This window comes from Elaeis guineensis, chromosome 8 (assembly GCF_000442705.2).
Source record: "Elaeis guineensis isolate ETL-2024a chromosome 8, EG11, whole genome shotgun sequence".
In the NCBI taxonomy this organism is placed as follows: domain Eukaryota; kingdom Viridiplantae; phylum Streptophyta; class Magnoliopsida; order Arecales; family Arecaceae; genus Elaeis; species Elaeis guineensis.
This window is the reverse complement of record NC_026000.2, coordinates 126,912,457-126,926,975: the sequence shown is the minus strand read 5'-3', so window position 1 is coordinate 126,926,975 and position 14,519 is coordinate 126,912,457. Positions and strand designations below refer to the sequence as shown.

Genomic DNA, 14,519 nt, shown 5'->3' with positions numbered 1-14,519 from the left:
AATAGTGTGACTAATTAGATGGTGTTATTTTGTGAATTATTCTGATGCCAGAACTAGAACGAATATTTTTGATCTCCTGATGTAGTTTCATGATATTTTATTTATTAATTTTATTGCTTCTGTTCATTCTGGATTTATATTAGTTATCTGGTAAGCAGGGTGGAGGCCGTTCTCCAACCGTGATGCATTAACGGAGCACGTTAAGCATCGATACCATACCCGCATAAGATCTTCTATACGCGCGCGTGTACTTAAGGTTCACGGTGTCCCAGGACCCCCACGAAAGTAAGGAGCTCGTTGCATCCTCCCACTCTCATCAGTCGCGGAGAAGAGGGAGGAAGGGGAAGGGGGAGAGAGAGAGAGAGCTCAGCAATGGCGGCTGCGGCGAAGTCGATCATCTCCCTGGCCGTCTTCTTCCTCCTTATCTCCTTTTCTCTCTTTATCTCCACCGGCGATCCTACTTCCCGCCGTTTTTCCTTCTCCCTTCCCCTCCCTTCCCCCTCCTCGCTTCGCTGCCCCGCCACCTCCGCCGCCACCCGGCCACCGCCCCTCAAGGTGTATATGTACGACCTCCCCCGCCGCTTCAACCTCGGCATGCTGGACCACCGCGGGGATTCCGATCCCGAGGCGTCCCAGGCGGCGGAGGGGGCCGCCGAGCTGCCACCTTGGCCGCAGAATTCCGGGATCAAGAAGCAGCACAGCGTGGAGTACTGGATGATGGCATCGCTGATGGGTGGAGGAAAGTCGGAGGACGCGGAGGCGGTGAGGGTTTTCGATGGGGAAGAGGCGGAGGCATTCTTCGTGCCCTTCTTCTCGTCGCTTAGTTTCAATACCCACGGGCATAATATGACTGATCCCGATACCGAGATCGATCGGCAGCTGCAGGTAATGCTTCTGGGTTGCCTTCTTTGCCTTCTCTTTGGCATGCATACACGAAATTTTGGAAATGAAGTTAACATAGAAAGTGCAAGACTTCAGCAAACAACGATCACAAAATTTGGTAACTGGCTTAGAATATGTTGTAAATAGTGAACAGAACCCAACAGAACCCAAGTTGCTTTCTTTTGTGGTGCAGCAAGTCCTATTGAAGTTATGATGTCTATTGCCTACTTACTTTATATGTATCCTTTGTTTAGTGGAGCAATTTGCTGGTGGTTTCTCGTGGAGAGGTGGGAATTGTGACTCGAACAATAGGAGAAAGAAAGGCATCCGTTTGTTTTTTTGACGATAAAAAAGGTGTCCATTGGTGGACAAATTTAGTCTCAAAAGTAGGTATTTGACAATTAACATGGACTTCAATTAGGCTTGTTTGCGCCAGTAGTATGCACCTCGTGTGGAGGGTGGAATTGTAGAGGAATTATAGAAGATGGTTGCAATTAGTGGTGTTAGATGAATGGAAAATGTTGTCGTTTGGTGATACGATCATGCTCGTTTTCTTTTGTCGTTTTTCCTCTCTTTTTTTCCTTTGGGTCATGTTGGAAGGGAGGAGAGGAGCGGGAAGGGGGACGAGGGGAGGCGGAGAGGGATTGTTTGTGAGGGGCGTGCTGGGCTCTCTTATGTAATTGTATTTTGATTGCATAGATGATGATATCATTTTTGAGCTGCATTATTTGGATGTTTTTAACCCCTTGTCATGAGCCACTACCCTAAGAGTGTGGACTATGGTATTTCGTACCGGCCACTTAAGGTAGTAGACTATGGTATTTCGTACCGGCCTGAATTGGCTGTACACCCCATACTGTACCGTACCGACGGAGAACCGATCCAGTTCAGATTGATTTTTCGAAATATGCCTCGAACCGCATCGTACCAGTCGGTTTGGTATGATTCAAGGCTGAACCGCCTGAAACCAGATGGTTTGGGTCGGTTCGGTACAGTTCAGGATCGGTTCGGCCTAATTTTCTCTCTCTTTTTTTTTTAAATGCTGCTAGGTAGAATTTTTTTGATTTTTTTATCATCAGTACGGTATGATACGGTACCATACCGATCAGAAATCCGTACAGGTCTCGATATTGGTTCCTGAAATCCTGGTGTGGACTGAGTTTGGTGGTAGAGGTTGGAGTTATATTTCCATGAAAATATTTTACCAATGTGGGAGTAGTTTGGGGCATTGCATTTTGCATTGGTCAACATTTATCTGTTTATGATTCTAGATTTTAGATCCCTTCTTAGCTTAGTTGCTTTTATTACTTGTCACTGTGTGCATGTGCATGACCATGGGGATTGAGAAGGCAGGTGTAAGGGATGTGATCTAGAATGCTAAGGTTTCTTGAAAATTTCATTTTTTAATTTTTATTTCCTAGAATTTACATGCATTATGCATGTGGTGTGAGGAAAAAAAGGGGGTTGCACTCTACGACCATGATAGGAAAAAGGAGTGCAAGGGACACTTTAGGGAAGGACTGGGCCAGGAAAGTTTTTTTCTTTTTTTTTTTTTCTCTATTGGCTTGAATTTTGAGTTCAAGAAAATCACTTTGACACCATGTAGTAAAGAATAACAAATAGACTTTTTTCCTATTCTTCTTTCAACATGGGTCTTCGAAAAGGAAAAAAAGAAGGAAAAAAAAGGTGAGGCTTTAGGCTTGGAGGCCAGGTGCATATCTTTCCCATCATATAAGTTGAGAAGATCCTTTCAATGGATCTTCTTAGGTTATGGATATTTAATCTGTAATGTTCCATGCATCTCTTAAGGGTGATACCCTCTGTCATATTTTGTTGTTGGTAGGCCCATACAGAAGCATTTTTATGGGTTGCTTGTTTTCTTCTTGTACGTTGGATGGAAATGCCTTATTTTGGCTATTTTAGCATTAACGTTGCCATAGACAATCGTAAGCTTCGTAGAGTCTGGAAGATCATTGTACAAGTACATAGTTGGGAAATGGGGGGAAAAGGACAGACATATACGAATCGTCTAAATTAGTTCCCTTGCCTTGGTTGTAATGTTCCATTGGTTGTCCCTTGGGGGTTTATTTATGTTTCTATTTTTTAGTTTCCCTTTTTATACTTCCAGATGTCATCATCTTCTCTTTGGTTCTTTTCTTTCCTGTTTTCCACATTATTAATACCTTTTCCACTTTTTGAAAGGTTTTCTTTTGCTGCATTCAGAATATGTTTTCTTTCATGATGCATTAGTGATAGAATTGTTAAAAAAAGGAAATTTAAGACAAGTTCAAATATCTTTCATATTTTGGTTTGGTCTTTCCAATTATAGGTATTTAAGTAATTAAATATTAATTTCATGGTGGCAGATTGACCTACTGGACTTTCTGAGGACATCTAAGTATTGGCAACGTTCTGCAGGTCGTGACCATGTAATTCCGATGCATCACCCGAATGCTTTCAGATTTCTCAGAGATCAGGTGAACAGCTCTATTCTTGTAGTTGCAGATTTTGGGCGATATCCCAGATATTTGTCTTCCCTGAGCAAAGATATTGTAGCTCCATATGTGCATGTTGTGGATTCCATTCTGGATGATGATCCTCCTGATCCATATGATTCCCGCCCTACACTTCTCTTTTTTCGAGGGCGAACAGTCAGGAAAGATGTATGTAAGTTGTGTCTTGTATAATCATGAATGCATCTATTTGGGCTGTTTGCATTTTGCTTCGTCAATGTGGATATGGGGAGTGACTTCGTGACCTTGTTATTGATGCAGGAAGGAAAGGTCCGTTTGAAACTGGCAAAGATATTAAAAGGCTATGATGATGTGCATTTTGAAAATAGTTTCGCCACTGGGGAAGGCATAAGAGCAGTAAGTTGTGGTTCATTTTTATGCTTTAGACAACAAGCATAATTGCAACTTGCAGCAGTTGTTACCCTAGCATATACTGAAAATGTCACAGTTGAACTCAAATGTGAAAATTGAAGTATAGCTTTCTGATTATTATAATTTCTACTTGTCTGACTTTAGAGATTTTCTTAAATAATCTAACTAGAGCATTATAAGTACTTTCTATCTGTGCATAATTGCATGTCACTTTTCTCTTTCCCTTTCCCTTTACCTTTCCCGCCTTCCATCTATCATTATTTGGAGTCTCACCCCCTATCGTTATTTGAGAAATCATGCATTTGGTATTCACAATTTTGCATTCCTTGTGGATTTTTAAAAAAAAAAAAAAACAACGACATCCTGAAACTAATTGTGGTGATTATCTTTAAAGGCATCCTCATTCATGAGTTTCAGTTCTAGTGTGTACTGTTACCGTATGCCTGTATCCTGTTTTTGAAGGTTTGATTTGCATTGCTGGCAACAGCTGCCTATCACTTATTATATTCTTTCTGAACATGATGCTGACACTATGACTTATTTATCAGCAACTCCTTGTGGTTAATTTGATTTGTATTTTTCTTTAGCCAGATTTGTTTACATGCTTCTGGTCATGCAATCTTAGTTTCTTGCTCCTTTTGTACCAGTCCTCAGAAGGCATGCGGTCATCGAAGTTCTGTCTTCATCCTGCTGGGGACACTCCCTCGTCATGCCGTCTCTTTGATGCTATTGTTAGCCACTGTGTCCCTGTACTTGTGAGTGACCGAATTGAGCTTCCCTTTGAGGATGAGATAGATTATAGTCAATTCTCGCTATTCTTCTCTGTTAAAGAAGCTCTTCGACCAGATTATATGGTTAATCAGCTCAGACAGTTCCCAAAAGAAAGATGGACTCGGATGTGGAGGAGACTGAAGAGCATTACTCACAAATACGAGTTCCAACACCCGACCAAAAGGGATGATGCTGTGAACATGATATGGCGGCAGGTGCGGCATAAGCTTCCTGCGGCCAATCTTGCAGTGCACCGGAGCAGAAGGCTCAAGATCCCAGACTGGTGGAGTCGAAGGTGATGAATGCGTGTACATTGGTCATTCATGTGAGGGGCTCTTTGCTGATGGGGATCTGTTATGATCAAATGCACCACAAACTGCACCATGACCGTCGAGCAAGTTGTTGATTACTGGCAGGTGATCTTGATTGTTAGATGTATACTCATTTTCCCTCCATTGATGTAACTTTTTTATAACGATTCTTTTCCAATGTATCAAGGGACCGAAGTATTTAATAAGAGTAAAGCATGTTTTCACACTTTATCTGTATCGAAAACAACCGAACAAACATGAGAGATCTGTTTGTGAGATGTGTTTCTTCTTCTGCAATGAATGCTTGGGAATACAAACTATTTCGAGAGCAAGTCAGGTATGCGTTGATGTAGCAAGGGATACGCTTCGAGAAGAGGAGAATCTACTGCAAAAGTTGGGAATATAAACCATACACTTTCCAGGTCTTGGCTGTTCCCTGAAGCAACAGGAACAATCATACCTTGCAAGAATTGGTTTGGCCCTAAATTATGTGTATTTAATTAAGCTAGGTTTTGTGCCGTGGGATTCAACTTGTTGGAGAAGCTGGAGGCAGATCCAAGTGTCTTGAACCCACCAGGTTGGCAGATCTTGCAGAATTAGCAGCAAGCATTTGGGATGTCATTAGGATTTGTTGGTCATGGTGAAGAATGAAATATTCATCAAACTCTGCCTAATATAATCCAAACGTTGATAGCCTTGTAACATTTTAAGAGGATACGCTTCATTTCTTTGCTCAAGGCACCTAACAATGGTGAGTATTAGGAACATTTTAGATGTATAAATTTGATTGTTGCTTAATATAAGGGGCAAAATGGTTCTCCCTTTTTAGCTAGCTAAAAAGAGGTGATACAAAGCATCACTCTCTCATCCGCTTCAATAAGTGATGGTGGAACATCCTGGTGCTTTAGGAATCCTTTATACCATAAACTGTGCGAATCCTCTTCTACTACATTAGATGAATAATGAACCTAATTTGGATCTTTTGCAGTGCACAGGTTGCACTGCAGAGTGCTATGCATCTCTAGATGGCCGTCATCCGAAGATTATAGACCATCAAAAAGTATGCCGTATATGGCACGGTATACACTCTTGGACCACTATGTTTGATGGCTATCCACCTTTTGGTAGCAACCATCTGGAGACACACAGTACTTTACAGTGCTACTTGTGCATATTCATGCTTTAATTATCCAATAGATACCTATGCCTTCTCCTTTCTCTTTCCTTATTTTTCTTTTCTTTTATTTTTTCTTTCTTTGTCTATTTCTTTTCTTCTTTTTTTCACTCATTCCTTTTTTTATTTTCTTCTTACTCTTTTATTTCCTTTTTTTCTTTATTTCTTTCCTACATTTTTATGTTTTTGTTCTTCATTCTTTTTATTTTTCTTTCCTTCTCTCTCTCTCTCTCTATTTTTTTTTTGGAACTAGTCCCATTTTTCCATGAAAAAATAAAAAAAGGAAAAAAATGTATTGGAGCCATACAATTCTTTTCACGAAAATTCTTCCTTCTTCTTCCTGTTCCTTAGATTCCTAGCAGGCAATGACCCTTTTCTTTTGGATTGGGATTCCTAATCGACCATGATAGAGAGTTCAAGTAACCCTTTCTCCTTGCATTGAGAGCCCCAACCCTCATCGTGCACAATAGAGAATCCTTGTAGCCCCTTCCCAAAGCAGGGTTCCAAGCCTTCATCGACTATGTGACAGGCATCAAAATTGAGCATCTTACCAAATGTCCAAATGGAATAAAGTTAGGATAGATGGAATGCTCTGCGTGGATAGGTTTTTCTCGCAAGAATAGGACAGGATGGCTAAGATATTTCCCATCCTGCAAGCATCTAAAACCATGATCATGATGATAACAACCATTATATAATGAAAAAAACAACAGCTATTAAATAGATTTGGGGTTGTAGGCTTGAATTAAGCTAAATTCATATTTAATAGAACCAAATTAAAACTTAGTTCACATACTCAGAATTAGTATTTAACCAAGCTGGAAATGAACTTGGCTTTATCATGCTCAACTTAATAAGGCTTAAAAAAATTATAGAGTGATAAATAATAGCTATGTTTCTAGAGTGATAATATATTTCTAAATATATCAAAGAAAACTTTTAGATGTATGTATTGGAGTTAAATATTAAATTTTTTAATTTTAAATTGTTTAAATTGGTTATGTATTGATTCAAGCTTGAAAAGAGCTTGATACAAGCTCAAGTTTTTTCAACTTAATTTGAATATCAAGTTGATTGATTAAGCTCGTATTCAAGCAAATTCAAAATGAATCTCGAATTAGGGTTGATAGAATGACAAAGGAATCAAGCTTGATCTTAAACTCCGAGCTCCAACATAGTGTGGATCTAAGCTTGACTCGACCTTAGCTCTTCTAAGCTTATCACGGTATTCATCACCCAACAAGTATTTCAAAACATAATTTTATAAAATTCAAAATTTTATACCAATTTGTAAAAAAAAATTGTACCTATCAGCAAAATAATTTCTTTATAAATAATTATTTAAATAATAATATTAATATTTTCATTATTAATCTCTTATTTTTTATCATAATAATCTACTATATATATATATATATTAAAATGGAGGCCTCTGCATTGGCAAGGTCTTTATCCGTGACATGTCAATAATGTAGAGGCCTCCATCTGCCATGTTACAACACTCGTGAAGGTTATGGCGATGGCAAGAAGGGGGGACCAGTGGAGGGCATGAGCAACAAAACCGATGTGGGAAAGATCGAGGAGGTAGAGGCTGAGGAAGTCGGTGGCTTTGGCAGCAGCGAGGGAAGGGGAGAGGACGAGAAGGGAATCGACGATGGGGAAACAGGTGATGGTGATAGCACAGTTGCGAAGGGTGGATCAAAGATGATAATCTTGTTGCCGTGGACAATGAGGAGGAAGCCTGAGGGGATGGTGGAGATGGCAGATAGGGGGTCACAGTCGGGGAGGGGGAGGGAAGGAGGCAGTGGAGAGCGAAGGGATCCAAGAGGGAAGGATCAAAGAAAAAATTTTTTTTTTAAGAACACCGGTCTCCATAGTATTTTACCATATATTATAATAGCCTACAATTTTTATTGAAACAGAAAAAATCGAAGCACCGCACATAAAAAATCAAAATTGTTGACTTGTTATATTAAAATCACATTTAATTGCAGATATGGGACAACATGAAGACTTCCCGCAGGGTCATCAAAAGGTGTTACTTCGCTCTTTGCAGTTCGACAATTAATCCATATCGCACCAGCTACATCTATCCATATTTTAAATAATGTTATTTCGTACTCTTCAATCTCGAGAATAAAAATAAGAGTAGCTATCTTTTTATGAGTAGAGATATTTTTTAAATTATACTTAAATATTTCAATTGTTTGATGTAGGACTGGAATCGAATCAAATATAAATGAGATATCAATATATTAATATCTATATTTTAATAATATATTAATATATATACATACCGATATAAATATCAATGGATCACAAAAATATATATCTATATTTATTTAAAATAAATAAAAATATAAATTAAATACTAAAAGTATAAACATGAATGAAGTATGAACCAGATAATTAAATATTATAATTATATAAAAAATATTACTAAATAAATAATAAATCAACTTGATAGAATAGTAATATGATTATATATATTTAAAAAATTTATAAATAGTATATAAAATCAAATAAAGTTATAAGCAAACTCATATATTTGAATGGATAATTGTGACAAATATGGATACAGATACTAATAAATGCTCTGCTCAATTTCAATCCATATTTAGATAAATCTAAATATGGTAATAGATTGGATATTCGTCTAATTTATTTTTATTTTAAATTAAAAAATAGTTAAAGGTAAATATTTAAAATATATTTTTTTTAAAAGAGAAGATCTAAGAAGAAGAAAAAAAAAGAGATGTAGAGATTTAAAAATAATTAAAAATAAAAATAATAAAAAATAATAAATTTAGAAATAAGCTTCGTGAAATTAGAATCGGATCTTCATAAGATTTATTCAATAATTTATAATATACACTATGCACAAAATATATTTTTTAATTATTTTAATTATTTTAAAAATATATAAAATAGATATAATAAAATAAATAAATAAAATTTAATATTATTTAAAAAAAATTCATCCCACGCATAATCTGGGACTGAAAGCTAGTATTAAATGAGGATTATAATAATTGATATTTTAACACTAAATAATTCTAGCGGCCGTTATACCGACGGCCGTGAGCAACAACTTTACCGAAATAACACCGTTGCTCAAGCACAAGCCTCCGTGTTGCATGCACCAGGTGCAAATGGACCGCGCAAATCCCACGATGGAGAACACGCCACGCGACCACTTGTATTTCACCGATTTCCCATTGTGGGCTCTCCACCGTGCATTTTGTCCTGGTTCTCTTGCACCTGGTGCATGTAATAATTTTTCCAAGCATAGGATATAGTAAGTTTAAATAAATAATAAAAAATAGCAAGGAATTAAATAAGGAAATGGCCGGGAGCTTGCCTTCGCGTGGAAGCATTCAGCCGGCCAAAAAAAACTCCCGGTCGCATGGGCGCTACTCAGAACTCATCCCTCCGGCGTTCCAAACGCCTCCATTCCTCCTCCTCTCTTTCCAATCCCAACTTAACCCTGACCCTCTTTCCCTTCTTCCCCTCTCCAAACCCTATCCACCACCGCCGCCGATGGCGGAGGCAGCGGCGGCGGCGGCGGCCGACGGCCGGGAGAAGGTGATCGCGGCGGCGCAGCGCATCATCAAGAGCCTCGCCACCTCCACCAACGCTGCCGAGGACATGCTCCGCATCCTCTCCGGTTTCGACCACCGCCTCTCTGCCATCCCCGACCTTTTCCCGTCCTCCGCCGCACGCCTCGACGCCGCCGAGAAGGTCATCCTCCACTGGGACGCGTCGAACTCCAACTCCGTGTGGGAATCATCACCCGATGACGCCTCCGAGTATCTCGCCGCCGTCGACGAGGTCATTCACCTCGTAGGATGTGGCGGCAGCGAAGACGACGACGACCTCTACCGCCGAGCCGAGATTGTGCTCCAGCTCGCGATGGCCCGCCTCGAGGACGAGTTCCAGCACCTCATCAACCGGAATTTCGCTACCCTCGACGCCAAAGGCCTCCAGGATTCCTTCCAAAGGCTCGCCCTTTCCTTTCCCTCTGATTCCGGCAACCGTATCACCGAGGACTCGGACCCCTCCGTAGAAGGGGAGCAGCACGCGGCCGATCCTGAGGAAGGTGGTGGGAACTCCCCTTCAGACGATCATACCTCCAACTCGATCCCTCCAGAGGTCGTCTCAGACCTCAAACATATCGCTGACCGGATGATCTCGGCCGGCTACGAACAGGAGCTGTGCCAGGCCTACAGTGGCGCTCGGCGTGAAATCCTAAATGCGTGCCTTTCTGCTCTTGGAGTTGATAAATTGAGCATCGACGAGGTGCAGAGGATCAAATCGAAGGCTTTCGACGACAAGATGAAGAAATGGATTCTAAGTTTGAAGATTGTCGTTGGTGTTCTTCTTCTGGAGGAGAGGAAGCTCTGCAACCAGATATTTGCTGCCTCTGATGAGCTCAAAGAGGAGTGCTTTGCAGAGGCCACCAAGGTCTGTGTCATTCAGCTGCTCAACTTTGGGAATGCTATTGCTATTGGGAAGTGGTCTTCAGAGAAGGTCTTTCGCATAGTGGGCATGTATGAGGCCCTCGCCGATGTGTTGCCCGACCTCCTCGCTCTGTTCTCAGGGAATTCGAAAGAGTTTATTCATCAGGAGGTTGAAGGGAATCTTGGAAGGCTGGGGGATGCAGTGAGGGGTATGCTTGCCAGGTTTGGGAGTACAATTCAGAGGGAGACTTCCCGGAAGCCATCGCAGAGTGGAGAAATCCACCCCCTAACCCGGTATGTTATGAATCACATTAGATTGTTAATGAATTATAGCAGCTCTCTTGATATGCTCCTTGCTGATGGCGAGGTTGATGGTGGGGAGAGTTCAGTAAGGGATGAGCGCGTGACCCCTTTGAGCCATTGCATGGACTTGTTGATCTCAGATCTAGAATGTAAGCTTGAGGAAAAATCCAAACTTTATGAAGATGATGGTATGCCATATATATTCTTGATGAATAACCTACTTTACATAGTTCAAGAAGCTAAGGATTCTGAGCTGAAGATACTGTTAGGAGATGACTGGGTCCGTAAGCGTAGGCGGCAAATTCGGCAGCATGCAACAAGCTATCTCAGAGCTTCTTGGACTAAGGTCTTGTCTTGTTTGAAGGATGATGGATTGGGTGGGACTGGAAGCTCCCGTAATGTCTCCAGAGAGGCTCTCAAAGAAAGGTTCAAGAATTTTAACTTGGCTTTTGAAGAGATTTGCAGGACACAAACAAAATGGAAGGTTCCAGATTCCCAGCTTCGCGAAGAGCTGAGGATATCGATATCGGAGAAGGTCATTCCAGCATATCGTTCATTTGTGGGAAGGTTTCATGGTCAATTAGAGGGTGGGCGACATGTTGCAAAGTATGTGAAGTACACACCAGAGGATATAGAGAACTATTTATCAGATTTGTTTGAAGGATGTCCTTCGCAGTCAAGCCATCATAGGAGAGCACTTAGCTTGTGATAGTTGAGGTTCTGATCAATGGTGAGCATTGAATTAGGACTTTGTCAACTGTACATATAAATTGACTTTAAGCTCGATGCTTTTGTGTTTATCTTTCACTCTTTTGTAACTTCTCTTTTTGTTACATACATGCTTGTTTCCTTAAGGTATACATATAGAATCTTTCAATTTGGAGTCTTTTCAAAATTTACTAGTCTACGACATCCATAAGAATATCACTGAGTGCACTGTTGGAATCATGTGGAACTGCATTTAGAGCCTGCTCGATTAGCAGCAGTGTAGTTTGCGGAGAATCTCTTTAAGCTATACTTTTTGTGTCAGCAGCATGGTGAATTCCTGAAGTAGCAGCCAATATTGTTTTAAGCTTTCAACAAGCCTCTTTTTCATGAGCTTTATGTCCCCTTTTATCCTGTTATTCTGTTATTACAGTGACACAGCATGGTGAATTCCTGAAGTAGCAGCCAATATTGTTTTAAGCTTTCAACAAGCCTCTTTTTCATGAGCTTTATGTCCCCTTTTATCCTGTTATTCTGTTATTACAGTTCATGTTTCCTTCAATTGTCTGTGCATGTGAATACCGAACAACTATGTGTGCGGTCATGTATAATTGAAGGAATCAAATGATGAAAATACCTGCAAGCTTTTAGTTTTAGAGTTCTCTCTCTCAAATAGGGAATCCAATGATGAAAATTATGATGATATCAGAACTTATTAATTACTTTTTAAAACAAATAAGCAAGGCTCACCGCAACTTTGGTTGTACTCAAAGCTACATAATTTGCATTCGAACCCTTTTCTCATCCATATTGCCTAGATCCAGTTCTAATGATCATAAAGAGTTATAACCTGTTAGTTGATGCGATATGCATGCAAAATTTCTATGCATGTTTTGCCTTCTCAAGTTCCCTCTCCCTTGCACAATAGGTTTTCTCATTGGATGCACAAACATTGATTCATGACACTTCTTCTGGATCTTGTGACACCCTGCCTCGGTAGGCACCATGCTAGACCAACATTTCACATTTCTGTGACCCCAGTCTCCCTTAGGAATTGTTCACAAGATGTTGAACCTTATGATTACATTTGGGAAGTGACATATATTTGCTGCAACATCCCTTGGCAACCATGTAAGCATATCTTGTGACTGCCTCTCGATATGCGTGCTTCCAAATCATGAAGGTCTCATCACTTGTGCTTGACCCAAGGGTAAAAGGTTAGTGCGTCTTGTTGTCTTCGATTGTTCAGAGCACGAGGGAACTTCAATCTGATGGAGAAATTAGTTTGATATCACCACACCTGTAGTCCTTCTGATGTGATTCTAATGTCATAATATCTTGCGGATGCATGTGTACAATAATACTTAAGATCACCTTAAAAGCTAGATGATTATTTATTTTGCTCCCTATAACTAATATATATTTTTGTTCAAGCAGAACACTATGTTCAGCCTTATGTATGCATAGATCATCTTCTTTATTCTTTCCAGATGATATTTTAACCCCCACCCCCCTTGAAAAGGCCATTCATACTTAAAAATCAACTTGGAAGCTGAATGCTTATTAATTTTTCCTACCACTATCGGGCATATTTTTGGATTCAAGCAGAACACCGCATTCAGCACTTGAATATGTACATGCATTGTTGCTTGATTTTTGTTTCAGGTTCTATCTGTATTTTTTCCAATGAAAAAGCACCACTTATGGCAATGGTTTCACAGTTTAGGTGGTATGACTGAAGGAAAAATTAGGAAATCTCATCTCCTAATTAGATATGCATGCTGAAATTTTTAAAAAAAATATAGCAACGGAAACATTTCAGATCTGATTAAATCTAATTTAATCTATCATGCACACATTAGATCTAATCTAATGCCATCTTAGGATTTATCACATATAAGATTAAGATGCTGGAAATTAAAATAGATTTAATTAAAATCAAAAATCTGGAGATCCAAGCTCTATACTTTTGCGTGGATCGATGATCTCTACCGCTGATGATCGTGGTAATACGTTAAGGTTCCTACAGAGCTGCACATACGTCCGGCCTCTACGGGTATCTATACGAAATTTTCGATCTGATCAGAGGTCCTTGATTTTACTGGGGTACTAGCTCCCTTGCAGAAATCTTTCTTGATGGTTGATTCTGATTTCTTCTTCAAATCTCTCAGACTCTCTCAAATCTCTGAAGAAGAACAAGAGGAAGATGAAGAGAAGATTAAAATCTAGAAAACTTTTTCTCTTTTTCCAAAATCTAATGCCCTGGAGGATAAAACCCTAGAGAGGATGTGCGCCTCTCTCAATCTCACGCACACATGAAGATCACTACCCCTCCTTTTGCTTTTCTTTTCTCTCGTTGAGAAATCCTTTCTCATGCTAAGATACCTCATTCCCCAAACAGATTTCCATATTGAATTATTCCCTTTTGTCACAAAAAGGAAAGAGGTTTTTATGGTTGGCATCAAGGAGAGTTTGGATGGGATCAAACACTTTGAAGATGAGGGTTAAATTCTTATCAGGTTTTAAGCTTGAATTCAAATTAGATTTGAATTTGAATTCAAACCAGATTTTATCCCATCCTTTGGCGTGAGATAGGAAGGGGCGACAAGCATTTTTGCGTACACTATTCTTCACGCAAAAACAGATTTTGCATGAAGGATCTTGAGGCTTTCTTAAGGGCGTGCGCAAGGGAGAAGTCCAAGTCAATTTGGACTCTTGGTTGATTCAATTCGGTCCCAATTAAAATCTGATTTGGTTAGAGCCAAAGAGAGAAGAGAACCTAATCTAATTAGGAACTCAATACCCTTAACAAAATCCTAATCCAATTAGAAATTTAGTTGAATCCAAATTCTGATCAAATCAGAAATTGATCTTCTTTGCAATTGTGTTATCTCATAACTCAATCAAACTTAATCTAATCAAATTCAAATCAATCTAAATTGAATTCAATTCAATTAGACTCGATTTGAACCCCATTGCTCAATTAAATTGAGTCAATTAGCAATCCAATTGCTAATTAATTATCTTA

At 39.6% G+C, this 14,519-nt stretch overlaps 2 protein-coding genes across 4 annotated transcripts; both read left to right on the top strand.

The window, feature by feature from the left end:
• The first annotated feature begins 285 nt into the window (after positions 1-285).
• On the top strand, positions 286-5,075 carry LOC105049682 (probable arabinosyltransferase ARAD1). Of its 2 annotated transcripts, XM_010929420.4 has the most exons (5): positions 286-885; positions 3,249-3,359; positions 3,439-3,549; positions 3,657-3,752; positions 4,415-5,075. In XM_010929420.4, the coding sequence occupies exons 1-5, from the start codon at positions 373-375 to the stop codon at positions 4,835-4,837; spliced, it is 1,254 nt and encodes a 417-aa protein (XP_010927722.2). In that variant the 5' UTR covers positions 286-372; the 3' UTR covers positions 4,838-5,075. The 2 variants fall into 2 exon arrangements, with proteins under 2 accessions (XP_010927722.2, XP_010927721.2); XM_010929419.4 differs by having other exon boundaries at positions 3,249-3,545.
• Positions 5,076-9,381: 4,306 nt separating this feature from the next.
• On the top strand, positions 9,382-11,638 carry LOC140851091 (exocyst complex component EXO70A1-like). Of its 2 annotated transcripts, none has more exons than XM_073242560.1 (2): positions 9,382-10,974; positions 11,056-11,638. In XM_073242560.1, the coding sequence occupies exons 1-2, from the start codon at positions 9,564-9,566 to the stop codon at positions 11,493-11,495; spliced, it is 1,851 nt and encodes a 616-aa protein (XP_073098661.1). In that variant the 5' UTR covers positions 9,382-9,563; the 3' UTR covers positions 11,496-11,638. The 2 variants fall into 2 exon arrangements, with proteins under 2 accessions (XP_073098661.1, XP_073098660.1); XM_073242559.1 differs by having other exon boundaries at positions 9,383-10,935; positions 11,017-11,638.
• The last annotated feature ends 2,881 nt before the right edge of the window (positions 11,639-14,519 follow it).